The sequence below is a fragment of the Limulus polyphemus genome, unplaced genomic scaffold, assembly GCF_000517525.1.
Source record: "Limulus polyphemus unplaced genomic scaffold, Limulus_polyphemus-2.1.2 Scaffold1273, whole genome shotgun sequence".
Classification (NCBI taxonomy): domain Eukaryota; kingdom Metazoa; phylum Arthropoda; class Merostomata; order Xiphosura; family Limulidae; genus Limulus; species Limulus polyphemus.
Genome location: NW_013666883.1, coordinates 133709 through 155318, shown reverse-complemented (window position 1 = coordinate 155318; position 21610 = coordinate 133709). Strand labels below are relative to the sequence as shown.

Below are 21610 nucleotides of genomic sequence, written 5' to 3'. Positions count from 1 at the left end.
AAGTGTAATGAAGGAGATTGCTACATTTCTGTAATTTTTAACATTTTTCAAGGACATGTTCTGAAAGGTGTAATGAAGGAGATTGCTACATTTCTGTAATTTTTAACATTTTTCAAGGACATGTTCTGAAAGGTGTAATGAAGGAGATTGCTACATTTCTGTAATTTTTAATATCAAACTACTCATAACACCTAAAACATTTGCAGAAGAGTCTGTTATACAAAGTAAATTGAAATGTGATTATTACTTGAACAAAATAGTTTATATTTTGATTCCAAATTAAATACACTCATTTTTTTCTAAACAACAGCTGATCTGTATTACACCAGAAATACTATAAATAAAGTACTAATTCAAATCAAGTTGATTTAAGTATCTCTTATTTGGATAAATTTCTAACGAATACATCTAATCAGCAAGTTTAGACTAAACAATGGAAAAATATGGCAGTAATCTTTCTAAAAATCATTTTAATATTTTTCTTCAAGTTAGGACCCTACCATAGTGAAGGGTTCCAAAAACAGATATCAATAATTGGTTCCAATTATGCCAACAGTAATATTTAGAGGTCACAGTTGTTATAAATAATTAAATCAAAACAAAATTTTACAATTTTATTACTAGTTGTACATTTTCAGCCTATCTTTACTAAGCAGTAACCAATACTCTAGTGGTTAAAAAAAATAAGTAAATATATAGGAAAAATATTTTTTTTTACTAATTCTCTAAAGATTTTATTATTTAAATTGTAATTTCTGTCAAAGATATTACACAGTATCTAGTAAAAACAGCCAGAGTTTCTGTACAGTTAGACTTGCATGCAGATGCTTTAGGACACCTTCAAATATTCCTTGAATGAAAGAACTGCAAATAAAATAATAATTAAGGGGAAACTCAAATCATGGTGACCAGTCACAGTGGTAGTAAAATTAGGGTTTTGTTTTCTTCAGTATCGTGATTTATTACAATAAATCTTATTTTAATGATTAGAAAGTTCTCGTAATACTCTACTTTGTTGCTTTTTCTTTTAAATATTTTTAAGTACAATGAAAAAAGTGCACTTTTCTAACCCTATGAGTACAGGAGGGTCAGAGTGTGAAGGTCACTACTTTTAAACAGTTAGCTTCAAAAATTATTTAAACAGCTTTATTATCAATGTATGTAAATAAACTTACTATTAAAACATAGTTTATAATTTAGAGTTTTATATTATCAAAGTTTAAATCTACACTTCTTTGTATCATGTAATGAGTCTGCACTCTGAATTGCTCATTTTATGTGTTCTTTATACCATTATCATTAAGTACAGTAGTACTTAATAGAAGGGATCCTGAAGAAAGAAAATGGTGACCATAAAAATTCCTGTTAAAAACCACTTTTAAAATGTCTGAATATTAACAATGACTAGTTCACAGTATTGTCTGAGCAAAACTAAAGCTCATTGTACTATATACAATCACTATATACATGTTTATGGAGTGAATTAAAATTTCAGTATTTCTATGAATTTTCATCTTAAGTAAGTAAGAAGTGACTTTCCTAGACAAGTGTACAGAAAAAATTATTCCTTTCTTATTCCGAGAAGGACACTAGTGTACACGCGTGCCCCACGCTCGGTATTGTTAGTGCACAAAAAAATACATAATAAAAAGGAAACAAACAATTATAAAGACAAGTAGGGATCAATATATATATATATAAAACCTAGCTAGCTATCAGGCAGGTGGAAGCACTGCCTATGTAGGGATGGCTCTGATTGTTCATCAGAATGGTATTTTAAATATCTTCTCAATAAGTCATCAGAACTTTACAATAATATACAGTGTTTCCTTTTATAACTATTTATGTAATGGCTGAGTTGCAAGTTGTGGGAATGTCTGTAAATATCATAGCAAAAAGTTTGAATTTCTTGTTCTTCTTTCCTCTTTTTTATTAATTCATGATAACTCAAAAACCAAAACAGTTGTATCAACCAAGTTTACTGAGGTGACATAGTTTCAAACAGAGTATCCACTTTTATAAGTATTATTAACTAGTAATAATTCAAAAAAAATCCTAATTCTAGTGCAAACAAAATTATAAGTATCCCTTGAAGTTAGCTTTTTTTTTATAGAAATTTGGTGTTCCTTTAGAAAGCTTAGTACAGTGTGAAACAGAAATTACCAGCCAGTAATAGATAAATGATCAATATTACAGTTGGAACCTCATTGTATTTAGAATTTGGTTATAAATACAACCTTCCTATGTCTATTGAAACACTGTATTAAAAAAACAAGCAAACAAATAAAGATAGTAGGGATGGCTAATATCAGTCCTTCAAAAACAATGCAAACATGATAGTAGGGATGGCATTTGCATCATTCAAGTTGATTGTTTTGGATGGGAGGCTTTGTGTTCAAGTAAGTACTAAGTACAATAATAAAAACATAAATTTACAAAAAAATATATGTGAAAAGGTTGCCAGTCAAAATTTTGGAGATAATAACTGCATGAAACAAGATGAATTTATGCATCAAAAGAAGAAGAATTATTCATTTTATTTCATAATCTTCAACTTTTCATTTCATTTTAAAATGATCATGATTGATGATTTTCCTATGGTTAGTGTTAGGGTAGATAAAAGAGCAGATAAAATATAAGGATTTACCAAAAAAAACTTTTGATTATTCATTTAGGAAGTTCTAGAGGTTATGCAAATTAAATATGAAATCTAAATAGGATAAAAAAGAGAGTATTTTTATTCTTAGCATAAAAATCACCACGAACCCAGACTAGTCAGAATGTGAGTCAGAGTGACTCAGTAAATTAAAAGACAAATTTTTGAAAAAAAGACTATTAAAAATTCTGATTATTTGTGTACAACAGACTTTTCACATTTACTAAAAGCTTCCCAAATTTTGTGAAGATATGCATTATAAGTTCAGAATTATAGTAAGCATTAATTCTGCATGTAGTATTGTTGATGCATTGTGTAATTATGTTCACTCAGGTGGCTAGATTGATGGTCAATAAGTTGATGGTTGGACAAGTATTACTGATATTTGTTATGAAAGAACCAGTATATTTTGCAGATGATGATGACGTCTAGTGAATAATATTTAAGATTTATATGAAAACATTATGTTGTTGTCTGTTTTATGATACCCTACAATGTTGGAGTGCTTGTGATGATGGGGGAAAAAAACTAACTCTTTAAACCCGTAAGATTTTGCACATTCTGAATGAATCACTTTCATGCTTTCCAAATAATTATCAAAATACTTTAAAAAATTTCAAATTTCTTAAGTTTGTGGATAATAACATGATTTGGATTAGTTGTCAGCCAAAGAGAGACAAATGTTATCGGACATTATCGCCGTCTGGTAGGTAAATCAGAAATTTTGGCCAGTGCTGATAACATCTGCTTAGGTTGAAGGTGTTAAGTAATATATTTTTGACATACTAACATCAGTAAACATGACACATGATGTTAGCTATTCTTACTTGTAGAGGACTGAATGTGGCTTAGTGGTCATAAAGTACAATATCGATACCATAGAAGTCATCTATAATTTATCAAGTGTAGTATTTAAGCTGTATTTGGGTTTAAAAAAATATGAAATTTTGAGCTCACTAAAGACTTGCCTCATCATTTGAAATCTTGTGTGAAAAGAAAGAAATTAGCACAACAACACATCAAAGTGGCTGAGAAAATCACTAGGGGGACATTCTGAGCTTTTGATTGATTATTAATGTGATATATAGAAGTAAGTGTACATAAGGGACCATTTCCATAAAGGGAAAGAGGTGGACTGGGGGCCACTGTGTTTGATTCAGTGCAGGAGCGATATCTTAGCAAATAGAAAAGATAAGATGTTCTTATTTTATATTCTAGCTTGTCAATATCAGAAGTTTGAGTTCCCAATTTGTACGAAACTGTAGATTTTGTATTTTGACATCGCAAACATCTAATTTTAACTTGTGCTGCATTCAGCATACCATGTGACACACAAAAATTGATGTTTAGCTCTGTTTTTTAATATTTACTTTTAAACTAAGAAATTAACTAAAGTATAGTATTAAAATTTTAATTATAATCTACAACTTGATACCAAATTTATTGATGTAGATTTATAAAATAGTAGATCAATAAAATTTTGAATGCAAGTCAACAAAAGTGATGACATGGCCTTTGGCACATGACCCATCAAGATATTGTTAACTTGTTTTTTCCAAGTGATCAAACCAACTTTCAGACTTATTTCGCTATATCTGTTTCATTTTTGGAAAGTGTCTATACTGCTAATCTTGGACTTCCTAAAAACTAAAGATGATATTTTAATCTTTTAGAATCTTCTGGAAGTGAGAGGCCGCTATGTGGTTCACAGTGGGGATCTGATGGAACTAGACAATGTAGATTATAAAGTTGTTCAACGTGTTCATGCAGTACTTCTTAATGATAGTCTTATGCTGGCAACATGGATCTCCAATAGGTTTGTAACATAGTGATATGTGTTTTCAATTAGAAATACATTTAGACATTGATTTGTTGAAGTGACAATGACTTTAGAAATTTACTCAAAATATCAGAGGCTCGAGATTTCTGATTTGTTAAAGTCATGAAAACATTAATATACAGCATAAACCAACATATTAATTAAGTTTAACCAATTCTACCTTTCTCTAATATAATTTGATGAAGTGTTTGGCAAATGGACATCTGTCTTAATCTTTAACTTATAACTTGAATTGTAGTTTTTACTCTATGTTCACAAGGTGTTCTTAATGTTTTAAATATGAAAATCTTGTTTGAACCAGTTAACTAAATGGTAATGATGTTTCTAGGAACTTTCCTGTCATCTGCATGACTGTTCACAAAAAATCTACAAACATTCTGTGAAAAATTAACAAATTATCATTCTGTTGTAACACTGCATGAGGAGCTAGACTTAAATTTGCATAAATATGTATGTTTTATTATATTAAAGTACTGTACTATCTACATGCAGAATAGTTATTAATTCTTAAATTATATTACTAATTTAAACAACTCTGTGCTTGGAACTATTTCAAGCCAAAAAATGCTAATGCTTAATCAGAAGAATGTAGACTATGTAGAAAATGTTAAGTACCTTAAGCAGCTGCACTATAACTATATAATCATAATTTTTTGCATAAAAAAATAACACCAAATTTGTTATTTTTCTTTAGTTGGACATTCAATATCTTGCCTTACAGCTCCTTTGGGAGCTACTAAAACAAAAACCATAACTGACAGTACAAAGCTTTATTATCGTATTACTGGTACTAGAAAGTATGCTCAAATTCATTGCAATGGCATCTATAGTCACAGGGCTCAACATTTTAACTATAGCCTTTACTTTGAGGATGAGAATATTGTTCTGGATTGACTTGAGGTGTGGTTTTGAAGCCCAGTGCTGTCCTAAATACTCTGTTTTGCAAGTTTTTCTACTTTTATTGAGAGCAATGAATGTTCCCTTCTTGAAGTGTTATGCCTTTTGACTCATCCTTGTCTAAAAATGTCACAATACAGATACCCTTCCCTAGAAAGGGCAGTAATATATTAACCTTTAGTCATAAGTCTGTCATATAGCTGCCCTGTAATATTGAATGGTTAGAATTTGCTATGAGCCAAACACGTGAATACATCAGTGAATCCATGAAATTCCATTAATCCATGGACCATGACCAAAAACTTACTTTTTGGTACCTCCTCAGATGGCAAAATCTCATTGTATTTTTAAAAAGTTTATATCTATGGATGAACTGTTCATATGATAACCATTGGCGAGTGGTGTCTTAGTGGTAGTTACCAGCTTTTGAAAGTGCCTACCTTTTATATGACATATTCTATCAAAAGTGATGGAATGACACTTGAAAATGTTTTAGCATTCAATAAATAACATAATATCAATATAAAATATTGTAACAAACACATTTGATAGTGTAATGTGTGTGATGTGCAATGTTTGGTAAAAAAACAAATATGCCTCGTGTCACAATTTTTCTGATACATATAAGTGAGCACCTGTATACCTTTTCAATGTGTGATAGTATTTCAGTCAGATATCAATACACCATAAATTTGAATACCATGTCTATTTGTGTGTAGGACAACTATCTGTCACAGCAGCAGCAATAAAGCAAATATGAGTTTTCTTATTCATACACACTACTAGAAATAGTCACAATAAAAATGTAAAACAAAATGATGACAAATTGCACAGCATTCTTATTACCTTTTATTTGTGACCTGCAAAATCAAAACAGGAAGGCATGTCTAGGGAAAGCAGTGTAAATTTGAATACTTAATTATAACTTATCTGTAATAATAAAAGGGCATGTGTGTGTGTGTGTGTGTGTGTGTGACCACCATAACTCTAAGAGGAAAACCCAGAAACCTGAAAGTTTGCACACATACTAAGTGGACCATGAGGGTGTGCACCTGTGTATTTGCGTATGCATCTTTCGTATGAGAAAAACCACATAGAATTGTGACCACCATAACTCCAAGAGGAAAGAACCTAGAAACCTGAAATTTTGCACCTTTACTAAGTGGACCCTGAGGGTGTGCACCTGGGTTTTACTTATCTATCCATCTTTTTAATGAGGCAAGCTAGTGAAAAAACACATAGAAAAGAAGTGGTTCCTTATATATCAACTTCTAATACATAGAAAACCAGTGCATTTTGCTAACAATGCATTCCAACAATGGCTTTTATGTCATGTAGCTTAGCAACAAAAGTATATAGGTCACACTTTTATGTTAAAATGGGTTCAGAATACACACACTATCAACCTAATAACCCGAGTGAAGCCGAGTACTTTTGCTAGTTTATATATAAATACAATTGATATAATACTTACTACAATCTGGTATAAACACAGGCAAATGTATATTTCAATAAATAATTGTGTTCAATACAAAATCTAAAAGTTCATTTGGTCTAAACCAGTGATCATTGTTTTCTCACAGCATAGCCATGTTTGTTACTCCAGCTATGTGCTACTTTATTATACAGTCCAACCACATTTATCTGGTCAGCTGTGGATCTAAGCAGTTAATGGCCACATAGCGGGGTGGCCATATTACCGGGTGTCACTGTATGGGGTCAACTCTGGGATCAGACTGAGACCTTATAGGCGCAGCACATACCCTTACAACTTACCCATAATACTCACCTTTCTGTGTTCCTGTTTGATACAGAATGTTGTAATAACATCTTTACATACCTATCTTTGCATTTCTTGTCTAAAAAGTAAAATTCTGTACTGTATTTTGATTAACAAATAAATGCAAAATTTAGAACGACAATGAACTTCTTGACTTTTCCTTGCACCACACAGTATCAGAGGCCAAGGCATGACACTGTTGTTTATGGGCACATGGTGACATTTGGTGGTAATGATACTCAAACAATGAAAGAACAACTTTCTTCCATTTCCATCAATAGAACAGACAAAATTGATTTGGCTGAGAAAGCAGAGTTCTATTACAAAATGGAAGGTAAGGCGACAAAACTTTAAATGAATGTGCAAATTTTTACCCTTTGAACAAATCTTTTGTTCACAAGAAGATTAAAGAGACACTGAAGTAGAAGTGTTACAAGTGACAAAGTTTAAAGGAGTGTGAAAACATACTGATTGTTTAATTGTGTATTTGTGATCATCAGTACAACATGAGGTGTGAAGCATCAGGTAGGATTAGCATGTCATTAATAGAGAACATCAATGGTCACCTGGTTTGTAACACCTACAAGACATGGCCACTATCAGTCGATGTATGGGTAGTGACCTCACTTTGATTGACAGGTCTCAATTGGGCAGCTGCGAGTGAGAGCCAGCCTGAGTAGCCACAATACTGAGTTTAAAGAAACTGCTTGAAACTGGAAAGCAGGTGACCACAAGCCAAGTTGACCATAGTACAAGTGCCCATGATAGCAGATGATTTATACACATTCAATTGAAAGAAATATTTGAAACTGAGCCAAAATGGCTTTAATTAAAGGTGTTGACTGGTATGCAGGTCTGGACTGTATTTGTTTTAAAATTCTTATTCAAAACGTTTAATGACTTTTAAAATTTATTCTATGCTTTGCCTCGGTCAACACGTATTCATAAAGTTAGCAAGTGCAACCACCATTTTGTTGGGGGCTAAACCATTTCTACCAATGTTTTATGTTATATCACCCACCGGCACCTGTTGATGTGTGTTGAACTAAATAATCAAAGATAAAGAAACCAAAAGGAAAAGAGAATACAACATTAAAAAATAAACTATAAGTGAAGAGGTAAAGATGTGAAATTATGCATAAGACCCAAAGAAGAAATTTTAAGATTATAGAAGAAAAAAAAAAAAGAGTTAAAAGGTATGTATATATTTCCATTTCTTAATTTAAATTTCATTGCACTCCACATTGATGATAATAGCTAGAAATAGTGATGTTGTAGAGAATTTAGCAAATAAAATATAAACATTACCTTAAAACAACTTTTTATATAAGGTTCTAGAGATTGTAAAACTGAAATTTGTAAGATAAAAATAGAATCTTAAAATACTTTGCCTTCAAATCAAAGAAAAAGATAACAGCTCGCAATGCATTTAATTACATTTCATGAGGATGTGCATTTTTACATAGTTTACTCAAGAATTATGGCAACATTAGTGCACCGCTTACATTGTGGCCTCCAAACATAATCAGAAACACAGTCAAAAGTAAAACCTATTTGTATGTCTTTAATCATCATAATTCACCATTGTGATGATTCTGATTTGCGAGCCATATTTTGTCATTTATCCACATATCAGGAATTATAAATAAATACAGCCACTTACAGAATTCTAAGCCACATTTACTTGGTTATTCTTGCAGTTTTAAAATGCATAACCATTTGGCCCAGTGTGGCATAAGCACATAATGATGCAACAAAATGTGAGAACTCAACAATCTATTTTATACAGAAGATTGCTAAATAGTACCATATGTGGAATAACAGAAATGTGGGGAAAAACTATGCTATTCATAAAATTCTTAAGATATAGGATATACGAGTTCTTTTATGAACATACATGTTAATATAGGTGTGTTCATGAAAAATATAGGTAATATACTTAGAGAAAAAGCACTGTATAATTACCCACCTTGTTTGCAAAATCGGTCAATAGCAGCTTGCCTCAAGTTGCCACGCACTCTCCCATCTATTCTTTCATAAGGATATCTGTGTAATTAGATATTATAGAGTACAAAATTAAATTGAAAATACTTTTCTGGTAAACTAGACAAGCTCAGCCCTTAACCATTTATGAATTCATAATCTTGAAAACAACACATGTAAGATACACGGGAAAACTATAACTTGTTAATTAATACACATATTTTTTCTCTCACATACTTATAAATATTACTTATTATAACTGAAAAAATAAAACTTCATTAATCCAAGAAATACATTTAACCATTAAAAAACTAGAAAGATAACACTTCTTAATTACAATTATATGATAAATACTTTAATAACTAACTCTTCATTCTAAATACAAACTTAGAATGTCTAACTTATTTCAGGCATAAAATAACCATCTCTAACCTTTCAAAATAACCACAGTAAGACATACAATTAACATGTGATAAAATTTACAATTAAGATATTACTAACTCGAGTATACATCCTAAAAGTATAACTGAAAGTTTCAAATATCAGAATACTGCTTTACAAATTATAACACATAAATTACAAAAGTCAGTTAACCCTCAGCTTATACACACAAATTGCTTCTTCTTAATTAATGTCTATTACTATCAAATTCAAATGAATGGTTGCAGGCTTGAAATAATAAAAAAAGAATAGGCTCTTTATATTGGTTCAAAAACTGCCTTAACCCCCATGACAACAATGTCATTTAAAACTCCTTTCTGGGCATGCCACTGAGTTACATTCAAAATGTAAATAAACCACTTTATTTTCAATGTATTTTAATGAAATAATTATCATCAAGTATGTTATAGTTCAAAGTTTTATATTATCTTAGTTTCATTCCATTATTTCAAAAGAAACTTTGAAAGCAATAATGAAATCTCACATGTTTATGTTACATTATGAATAAGCTATAAACAATGTAAAAATTTGCCAGAGTATAGCTTGAAACAATACTCAAGTATGTTTAAATCTAGACTAGCTTACTTGCCCTTTTGACATGTGTGTGGTTCAAAGTATTTTGCTGACTGCAGTTGAAACAAGAAATAAATTTTTTCAATCCCTGACAGTTGCAACACCCACCTTCTAACACTGAACCTTAGAAGTTATATGTACTTTCAACATGTAAATGTTTATAGTTCTTAGAAATAGCTCATTTTACACTATAATACAACAAAGGTTATTTTGAAATTGGCATGAAGTTGTCATCCTTGGGTAGGATGTGACTGGTTGTACTATTATTGGCTGCTTTGTTCCCAATAACACTTCAGTTGTTTCTTACCTAAATGTTGTAGTTAGAGAGAGAGAGAGAGAGTTAAATTGTATTTAGGTTTTACTTTTATATTTTAGTTAATTATGCATTATTTATGTTAAGGTTTAATAATTTCTATAAAATAACAAAAGCTTCCCCTTGTTCTGAAAGGGTTCATTACCAAGCATGTTTATATATAATGATTTTGCCTGAGGCTAAGGTATCTCTGCTGTTCATACCGTTCTATCACCTACGGTTACCTGTTGATGTGCGTCAACATAAGTAATAAACAGTAAAGGATAGGAAAGGAAAATTAAAAATAAACTATATTTCTGTTCCTTAATTTTAAGTACTTCATTGCACTGTCCATCGATGATAGCTAGAGTTGGTGATAGATAGAGAAAATAGAAAATAAAATATAAGCATCACATAATCTTAAAACAACTTTGATATTCATTTAGGAGGTTCTAGAGATTATGCAAGTGAAAACTGTAAGATAATAAATAGTATTTTTATATTCAAAATGAAATTCACTTTGCAGGTGAACTATTCAGAATCTAAGTGCAAAGAACTAAATTAAATAATGAATTTTTCTCAGAAAATAGTGTGAAAAAAAATTAAGTATTTTAGTTTTCCTAAACTACATACTTTTATGAAAATTCCTGCGAAATTTTAAACAATGTTATCCACTCGTTTTTTTTTCTGAACAATATGAGAACTAAGTCGCGTGCTGCACTTTCACATTTCAGTTTCATTATCTTTAGGACCTCTTAAATAAATATTACAAGTTGTTTTAAGGTAAATGGTTATATTTATAAAATTTTGCTATTTTCTCTACATCATCACTATTTCTAGCTATTATCATCAACGTAAAGTGCAATGAAATGTTTGAAATTAAGAAATTGAAATATATACATACCTTTTAATTCTTTTTTTTTGAATAATCTTAAAATTTCTTCTTTGGGTCATATGCATAATTTCACATCTTTACCTCTTCACTTATAGTTTATTTTTAATGTTTTATTTTTCCTTTCCTTAAAAATCATTAAACCTTTCAAATATGAATTTTACAACACAAATAATACATAATTAACTAAGATATATATATAAGTAAAAGCTAAATGGAATTTAACTGTATCAAACTAATATGTACAAGGTGAGAAAAAAACTGCCAATCACTAGGGGCCCTGCTTTAAAGAAGGGACTACTTTAATTTGCCTCGTTTGTAAACGGATACAAACATGTACATTTATTGTTAATTTAGAGTCATATTAGTGGGAAATCTACTCTAGCTATTGGTTATAAGCATGCCATTTAACTTAAAACTGTTGCTTAGCAGCACTGCTTCTTTGCAAGTGAGCATGACTTATCTTGAACTGATGATTTTTTGCATTGGTTTGCTCCGGGACAAAAATTCTAGAAATTTACTCAAATTACTAGAAAACAACCACTTATGCTGTACAGAGAGACTGTCTGCATCACATACACAGTTTTTTCTATACCAGCTCTTAAAGTTGAGAATTGTAACTGCGAGCTCATAATGATATATCAAAACCCAATTTAAATAATATTATAAAAGTTTCTTTTGAACCATATGAATAAAAACTTAGATAATATAAAACTTTAAATCATAATGTACTTGATAATAATGATTTCATTAAAATATGTTGATAGAAGAGCAGTTTAATTAAATTTTGAATGTAAAGGGTTTTAAAAATGGTGTCGTAGTTATAGGGTTGAAGAGTTTTCAAATCTCCATTTTTCATGGACTATCATCAACAAACTTTTGACAATTTCATATTTTTGGCCAACTATCTTCAGAGACACTTGTGCTGTATATCTCTGAAGAAACTAAACCTATAGTTATTCTCTAAAGCCTCACACTGATACAATGCTTTTCACTTTGCATATGTGATATTAGATCACTTTCTTCTATCTTGCACAAATCTATTCCTTTGTTACAAGCAGCATGACTCAATTTTTGAATTTACCATTTCTTACTGAATATGTTATTTTCTATAATGAAAGATGAGATAATATAGTGTTCAATTCACTGAAGTAGGCCTACATCAAAATGTCGTGTATTTTTAGGCCAACAACATTTATGGTCGTTTTTTCATGCACTGATTGGCTTTACACTCATCACTTTCTGCATTACACTGTGACTGGAAAATTACATTGTAAAGTAAAAATGAAAAATCAAACAAAAACATTTTATTACACAGAGTGATAATAGTCTTCTTCAGAAAGTTAAATGTTTAAACATGATTAGTGTGTTAGTATACATCCATAGAAGATATAAACAAAAATGCAGACAGATAAAAACAAAATATAAACTTTAATTTGTAAAGTAAGAATTTTTAACAATGATACTGTTCATAAAAATATATATAGCACTAATGTACATTTGTCATAGACTATGCACACCAATACCCTACAAGATTAAAAACAAAACTGACCAATGGGTGGTTTCACTGTTAATCTTCCATGAAACCATAAAAAATAAACATTAAAATTACTTACTCAGATTAACCAATAATGTACTCATAATTTTTTCTTTTTTAATTAATAAACTAAAAATTGCTAAATATTTAGATAAAGTACATAAATTTAATGAACAAACTGAATCTTTATTCAGTTATGGTTCATAACTTTTTGTGTGTGCAAAGAATGTTCTCTTCAGGTCCAACATTGTTTTGTCACAGCTTGCAGCTCTGAATAATTTATTTTGATCACTGAACAGAAAGGAAATAACTTAGGTAAGGGACTAATAACTTTGAATACAATTTATGTGATTACCTATGCAAAGGGTCCTGTTCTTCTCCACCATGAAAACCTAAAATTACACTATGAAAGTCCTATAAGCTTACCTACGATGAACAAGATAGTCTTCTAAGATATCAAGACATCGAACCATTTGTGAGAACACCAGCACTCTATGGTCATTTGCACGTAGCCGAGGCAATAACTTGTCAAGTAACACTAACTTTCCTGAAGCTTGGATCATTGCACTTAAATTACATTCAGGCATCTCTCCATGTTCTGCTTTAAATTCAGATATGATTTGTTCTTCAGCACCTAAGTAGAGAAATATTTAATTTTTCTGAGTTCCCAGAGCTCATTTAGTGTTATCTTAAAACTGCATTCAAATTGAGAAAATAAAATAATTATAAATTTTAATTATTGCAAGCATTTAGAACTGCACTGAAAATTCTAAAACACTTATAAAAAAATTATTCCCATAGTTTATTTTTGCATTAGTTTCATTTTAAAAAAACCTATCATTGTAATATGGGAAAATGATGTCAAATCAACTTTCAAAACATTATAAAAATAATCTTATCATCAAAGGCAACTATATAGTTATGAAACAGTAAGATACAATATAATACACTATCATTCACAATGAATTAATTACATCAAATACTAGCATTAAAAACATTCAAACAGCACCTACAACTGTCTTAACTCACCAAAAACATATTTATTGACATGTTTCAGTTAAATCTCTTCTTCAGGTGGAGCACAAAAAACATTCCATACACAAAACACTTTCCAAAAATATAGGTTTTGTTTTAAAGTGGTAAAATATTACACATTGTCACTTATCATCAGCAATTTTCTTTCACAACACTTTCTTAAACTTCAGACTTTGTGTGAAATCTTAACTCACCATTAATCAAATAAGGGTGAATGCAGCATTTTCTGAGTTCCATCATGGTGTTCATCAAGTTTGGTACATTGGTCCCTGTGCTTCCTTTAGTTAGGAAGGTAAAGTTACGCTCTAAGATAGCCCTATAGTATTTCTTCTGGACATTTGTAAGTTCCACCTAACAGAAATAAACATCAATTGACATCAAGTTAATGTAAACATAATTTTTTTTTATAGAAATTACAAATTTCTGAAGGAAAAAAAGAAACACATCTTAAATAAATAAACTGCACAAAAACGCATTACCTCACCTACCAAATGTAATTCAAATCTCTCTCTTGGAATTCATATCTTTTGTTTTACTTAAACTTCAATATTTTGTTGAAAACAAATAAAGTAACATCTTACTAATTATCTCACACACACACACTTGAAACATTAAAAATTAATGCAAGAAACATTAAATATATGTTAAATAATATATCTATATCTATATATAATACCTTATTCCTGTTATCTACTGATTAGTAGTTTGTGTGGCATTATATCATAATAATACCGATGATAACTTTTAATAAATGTTTCTTTGCTCGACTTATATAAGCTTCCAGTAGAAATAACATAACAGCATCATGACTGTATAAAGTTTTGTCAAAAACATTTTATTGGTCATACAAACAACCAATGAACACTTTTATTACACAAATTTGACTGCATAAATACAAATAAGGTTCATTGTACCATGAATATCAAAGATATTCTGTCAAAACTTAAGAAACAAAAGTTCATAAAAAAAATAAATTGTGCTGCTTTAAAAATCGTTAAAAAAAAGAGATGAAAGAAATTTTCTATTTACAATTAAACACCAATTCTAGTTTTGATGTGCTTAAATGGGCAGTTTGGCTTAAAAACTGCTTTACATAATTATATTTTTATTCAATATCCACCAAGAAACACATTAACTTGTATATTAAACTTGACTATTGGAAACAGAATTTCCTGCACTCAGTTAAACAAATGAAAGCTTTAATTCAATGTGACCAACAACAGCCAAGGCTGGTGATCTCTCAGTATTAGCATGGCAAGACATCATTGTGCATTAAATCTGAATATTAACCAATAAGCAATAAACATTAGCAAGAGTAATAAATATTTTCAACAGAACTTTTTTTTAATCATAAAAATTAACTGTTCAGCTTTTATACAAAAATGTCATTTCTTTCTACACTTTTAGTGATGTTTTCATGGTTTATTTTCAACTACCTGATTTTTTATACAATTTCTCAGCAGGATATTGTTGAAGAAAATGTGTATATTAAAATGTAAAAGTTGTACACTATGATAATATAATAACAAAAATGACAAACTTATGGAAATCAAAACTCCCACTAGACCTTGTAGAATTACCCTAGGAAATATGTAATACCAACTTCCTGCTAAAATCATATTAATAAATGCTCAATGTCCAAATGCTACAATTTTGAATTTCCTACCTTTGGACATAATTTACAATAGATCAATAACTGATTCTTACTATTCGAAATTAGTCTATAAAAGGCGAGAGTACTTTATTATTTATAAATAAAAAATTTATCATTACAATGTAATTTTATAGTTCGAAATACTCATATCCAGCAAAACTTTCAATGAACTAGTCATAAAATAGAAGAACTTTAAAATTTTTACCTCTACAATAGTTTCTTCCTTTGGTACCAAGCTTTTCTCTACATCTTCCTTCAATCTTCTTAGCATCATTGGTTTTAATATCTAAAAACAAACAAAAATTAAAGCAAACTGCTCTTTCTGACTTCAAAACAAGTGTGTATGTGTGTGTGTGTTTTCAGCTCTATAAGTTGTAAAACAAGCACAAAATATAAAAGCAAAATCACTTAAAAATTGTGAAATGAAAATAAAGAAAACAATCCATATGCATACTTATATATATCTGTGTGCCTGCTGTAAATTGAAGTGTTTCTTGAAACTAAAGCAACAGCTTTCTTCATGAAATTATATATATAGAAAATAAATGTTGCTAGAAATTTTAAAATTAACTCGAGGAAACATACAAAAATTTTACAAAATAATCTAAAAATGGCATTCTTTACATTATACTGGGCCTCGAGATTATCCTGATATAAAAAATACTTCAATTATTAACCATGCAAAACTATTTGAAACCTGCTAGTACGACAACAATGTAATTGAATGTCTCCTAATCAGTGGAATTAAATTCAGGGATAGGTTTTATAAATTAATGCATCATTCAAACATCAAACAAATATATGATAAAAATTAAAATAAAACTTGCTAATAATACTTTTGGAAAATTAATTACACTTGAAACAATGAAAGAAAACACTTACAGCTTTTAGCTTGTCTACTTGTGACTCTGTTTTCAAATCTCCAAACTCTTCAAGAAAAGCCTCATTTGATGTAAATCTGTTGGGTTCTACAAAATTCAGGAGACTAAACAATTCTTCAACATTATTCTGTAAAGGTGTACCAGTCAGAAGAACTCTATGTTCCTGAAAATACAAAGTAATTATAACTGTAACATTGAGCAAAATCACAATTAAAATGCATCTTCTCAGCATCATACCAAAATTATTATGCAAATTATTTACATCATTTTTGTAACAACTTTAAAAGAAAACTAAAAATGATCTAGTTTAAGTAAATTACAACTCAGAATATGTGTGTAATAATTAGAATCTTTTCATTCTTTGAAACCAAAACTATTTTTACCAACACTTTCTAAGTGTGTTACTTAGATTCAGGGCCAGAATAATTTTTCATTCTCTATCATAACAAGTCATAGAATAATCATTCAAAACTTCTGTACAGTTTCCACACAAGTAATAATCAGATATCATAACAAAGAAAATAGAATAGTAAAAAACATCAACAAAAAAACAAGTTATTTTTAATGAAAAACTTGCATTTCTACCATATCCAGATAGAAAAGTTTGCCAACTATTTATTAAAAATGTAAAACAACATAAAATATACCGGTAAACTATAATAATGGATTTTTTTAAATAAGTGCCAGAATGTGAAACTTTGATTATTTGTTTCTATAAAAATATGGTCATGCAGTTACAGGAACTCACCATATTTAACAGACGTAAGCCTTCCAACAGTTTACAGTTTCTATTTTTTAATCTGTGCGCTTCATCAATGATTACACAACGCCAAGGGATCTCACGAAGCTCCAGACAGTCCGTCAGTAAAATCTCAAAGGTTGTAATCATCACATTGAACTTGTATATTTCAATGATTCGTTCTCGCTTAGAATAAACAAGTAAAATAAATCCAAGACACAAAAATATTTAGAATCAATAAACTATATGCAGAAAACTATTACTGTTACCTCAAAAAATGAAGTTTAATTTTTTCATAGTATAATATTTTCAATTGTTTCAGTAGCACAATGTATTATTCAGACCATTTACTTAATAAAAATATATTTTCATATTTGAGAACTTACTACTTCAATGTTAAATTTCAATCAAATGTATCAGCAGTATTTTTTATACATGTCATCTATAACAGAATTTTATTTTCTGGTTTTGTTTTAATAACCATCAAGTTTTGTTGGATGAATGTTCTTACCTTTTCATTTCTATAGTACATTTCATATTCTTGTATCATATTCCTACTTGTTGATCTACAAAGGAAATAGATATATGATAATTAATGATTAAATATTACTTCAACTGTAAGCTTTACAATTTAAATAAGTTTTGGTTATACAAATAAACAGAAAACAGTACTACATGTACAGAAATATGAATAAACAGTTAACCTAATAAACTGTTTTATTTTTTGTGATACTGTGTCAGATATAAAAGACTGTTTAGTGTAAGTAGTATTGTTAATTAATTAATTTTGCATTTGTATTCGCTGATGTTGAGGCTATTGAACATTGAAGCCAAGGCTATAGAAATTTCTAGAAGGCATAACTGATAGACGCATAAATAACGGCAACCAAACAAGTGAAAACAGAGAAAATGTAGTCACAAGAAAGAGATAATTGGTCAGAGAAAAGTTAAACTTAAAGTTAACTGTCATGGAGTGAAAGGCCTAACAGTTGATACCTTAGAGTGAGATTAACAATTTTGAAAGAGATAAGGAAAATAAGTTGTTTCATCAAAGGGTGTTCTAAAGTAATTGAACCCGCTTCAGTGGACTTTGACAAAAGGCAGACGACTATTGAAAGTATGAAAGCCCACACAATTATTGGAAGTGCATGATACAACCTCAGTAACTCAACAACAACGTAAGTGAACTATACACAAATGCTACTGCAATTGAAATAGAGAGAAAACTAGATAGGCTTGTCAACTGAATTCTAAAGGAATCGAATTGGCCTAAGTGGACTTTTGACAGGAGGAAGAGAACTGTATAGTGTTTAAGATACAACTATGGTCTCCATGGTGTAAAGAATTTTGTACATACATTTAACTTGTTTTGAATATATATATATATATATATATATATATATATAGATATATTAAAAACAAGTAGAGTGCGTGCCATTCATTTATTGTCGAATTTGTTGCTACTATGTCACAAACACCTACCGTAGAAGAATCCTTAGCCCAACACACTTTTATTTAACTTACATTTTTAACTAATAAAGATGCAGCTTTAAATTTGCATGGTTCATATTATTAATTGCCTTAATTTCTTTGGAATTATTTCAAACTTCTTTGATATTTTGTTAGACTGTACACTTGTGCTAGACTTTTAAGTTTAACCTAAATACATTCCCAAAAGTTAGCAATCCAAGTTAATTTCAAGTTTTACATCATGGAATTCTTAGTTCTTAAAATAATTGCGTACAAATATATAAACAGGTGATAATTTAAAAACTGTCAATGAACTCTTAATTTTGATAAATTACTTTAACCAGTAAACTTACAAGTGTTGAATATCAATAGAACACTTAAGCATAAAAATAATTCCTTACGTTCCATGGTATGTTATAACATTCAGGTCTGTCCAAGTCTCAAACTCCCTCTGCCAATTAGCTATAGTTGACAGTGGTGCAATTACCAGAAAAGGCCCAGGAATTCCATAGTTGGCAATTTCATTCAAAAATGCTATGGACTGGATAGTCTTACCAAGACCCATCTCGTCTGCCAAAATGCAGTTTTGGCTGAAAAAAAGTTTTGCTTGTTTAGTTCACACCTTTATTTTTTTTCTTTAGCTTCATACTATATATATACATATCCTATGAATGCTAATTAATACCAAAATACCTAACTTATCAAGCTCCTGAACATAATATTTTACACTTTCAACATAAAAACGAATGAATCTTCTTATAATGTTTTCTTTACATTAAGTTAGATTCCTTTAAAAATTCCAAACAACATTTCTTAGCATTATTTATCTACTAAACATCTTTTTGTACTTTCAAGCGAGAATATAATATAACATTGACCAATTATACGGTTCCTTAAAAATATACCTAGTATAGTCATATGATCAAATATAATCTGACAGGTTGTTTACAGTTAATTTGATTTTTAATAGCAGCTTCCTAGTTGTATTTAACAATACTACACTTCATTTAGTTAACAATAAGCTGGTTGAATAATATGACAAAGCCATTTTTCTTAATACTGTAGTGTCCTTTTTTAACCCTTTTACAATGGGTACCCAAAGTGCGCATGACAAAACCTTTTACGGTTACATTCAAAATTCAGTTAAACTACCTTATTATCAATATGAATAAACTTGGCATCAAAACATAGATACTATATCAAATTTTAATACAAGTTTTAAAGTTTATAAGGAAATATTTTAAACAATCTTCAATCTCCACTAGCATGAGAATTGTGACATTTGCTCTCTCTGTATTCCCTATTCTCTAATTTTACCACCCTTCCAAGAAGTAAAGAATTTAATGTAAATTACACATTATAATATAGATATTACTCAGGCAAAGCATAATTTTTATAGCCTTCATCCAGCAGACAGTAGGAAGAGGGACTGCAAACCTGGGATGCATCTCCAGTCCAAAACCTGGTGGCATTGGGCAGTTTGTATCCAGTCCACATGGGAGGACTGAGCTGGAGCATCTCCAACCAACATCTGACCACCCGGGAACCACATCAGGAGAACTGTAGGTAGGAGAAATATCTCAGCCTGGGGGGAATACTACAATAAATATATATAGATATATGTAGTCATGACATGGAGGAGTGCTTCAACCAAAACCTGGCAGTACCTGGAACTGTACATCAGGTCCGTGGCAAGAAGGATCCACGGCATTGACATGATTCTAATTGTGACTGGGCTATCTCTATCCAAAATCAGACCCACCAGTAATGTAGGAAGGAGGAATATCGCAGTGGGAAAAAGCAATCTGACAGATATATATACATTAATATAGCATAATGCTACAACCAAACCTGGTAGTATCTGGAATTGTACATCAGGTAGGAAGTGATATACACCATCGACACCCACAAAATGCCACTGCCCTACTCTCGACTGAGTGATATGATGCATCACTCAGGAGGACAAGCCTCCGTGGTCCACCACCCCATCACCTCGGAACTGGTAAGGACTCTCATACTCCACTTGGAGAAAGTAGGGAAAAACACGGAGTTCAGATGACCACACCACTGGAGACAATGCAATGGGTGACCACGATACCCTATTTTGAAAAGCAGAGATACCACGTTGATGGAGTTAATCAAACAACACCAAGAAAAGTATCTGGAATTGTACGTCAGGTCCACAGTAGGAAGAGTTTCAAAGCCATGGAGCATCAGAAATAGGTAGCATCCCTGTCTGCTTTACTCATGCATGTCCATGAACATGAGTGTACAGATTGGAATGAACAAAGTTATGAAGCAAAGGACCACTAGTGAGAACTACAAGCAGTCCTATGAAGCACCCCATCACTATGGTGTGCATAACCTAATCCTGAGACGTAATTGTTTCAGCATAGATGAAAATTGAATGGAGACACACACTCAACACCCAGCAGCATCTGGAATTGTACATCGGGTCCGTGGTAGGTAGAGCTACAATGTAATTGACATCGAGGATGGACATTGCGAATTTTCAAAAAAAAAAGTTTACCTGGTCAGGCATCACTTGCCGCAGTGTGTGATCCACAATACACTAGCAAAAAGGCCAATGGAAATAAAGAAACAACAAAAACATAGAAAAGAAAAACTAAGTCTGTAGTATAAAGGATAACGTCGACAAACAAGCACGTCTCTACAGTACTAATGCCAATTGAGAAGTGATTAACGAGTGCAAGTGTGGAGAGGGTGTTGGTTATGATAGGGGAAGTGCTCCTATTGGTAGAGCTGCTGCATAATCATTCACATGTGGATATGCAGAAGCAGGAGGTGGTAGGCTAGTCACTGTGCCGATAGAGGGCATTACTAATTGTGAAAAGCTATTTTGTGAAAGGAGGTAAGATATAGTATCAGAAAATATCTATTATTTTTATTTTACCTGATCTAATGTAAAAATTTTACAAT

At 30.7% G+C, this 21610-nt stretch overlaps 1 protein-coding gene across 5 annotated transcripts in view; it reads right to left on the bottom strand.

Moving 5' to 3' along the window:
- Positions 1-21610, bottom strand: part of LOC106462876 (chromodomain-helicase-DNA-binding protein 7-like) — a 167453-nt gene that overhangs the window by 78112 nt on the left and 67731 nt on the right. For all 5 annotated transcript variants that reach the window (XM_022390278.1, XM_022390280.1, XM_013922841.2 and 2 more), the window contains 8 exons: positions 19072-19260; positions 17712-17766; positions 17210-17386; positions 16463-16624; positions 15786-15866; positions 14121-14277; positions 13318-13525; positions 9143-9219 (listed from right to left, as the gene is read on the bottom strand). In XM_022390278.1, the coding sequence (XP_022245986.1) occupies positions 9143-9219; positions 13318-13525; positions 14121-14277; positions 15786-15866; positions 16463-16624; positions 17210-17386; positions 17712-17766; positions 19072-19260 (1106 nt within the window). The remainder of the gene's footprint in view (positions 1-9142; positions 9220-13317; positions 13526-14120; positions 14278-15785; positions 15867-16462; positions 16625-17209; positions 17387-17711; positions 17767-19071; positions 19261-21610) is intronic.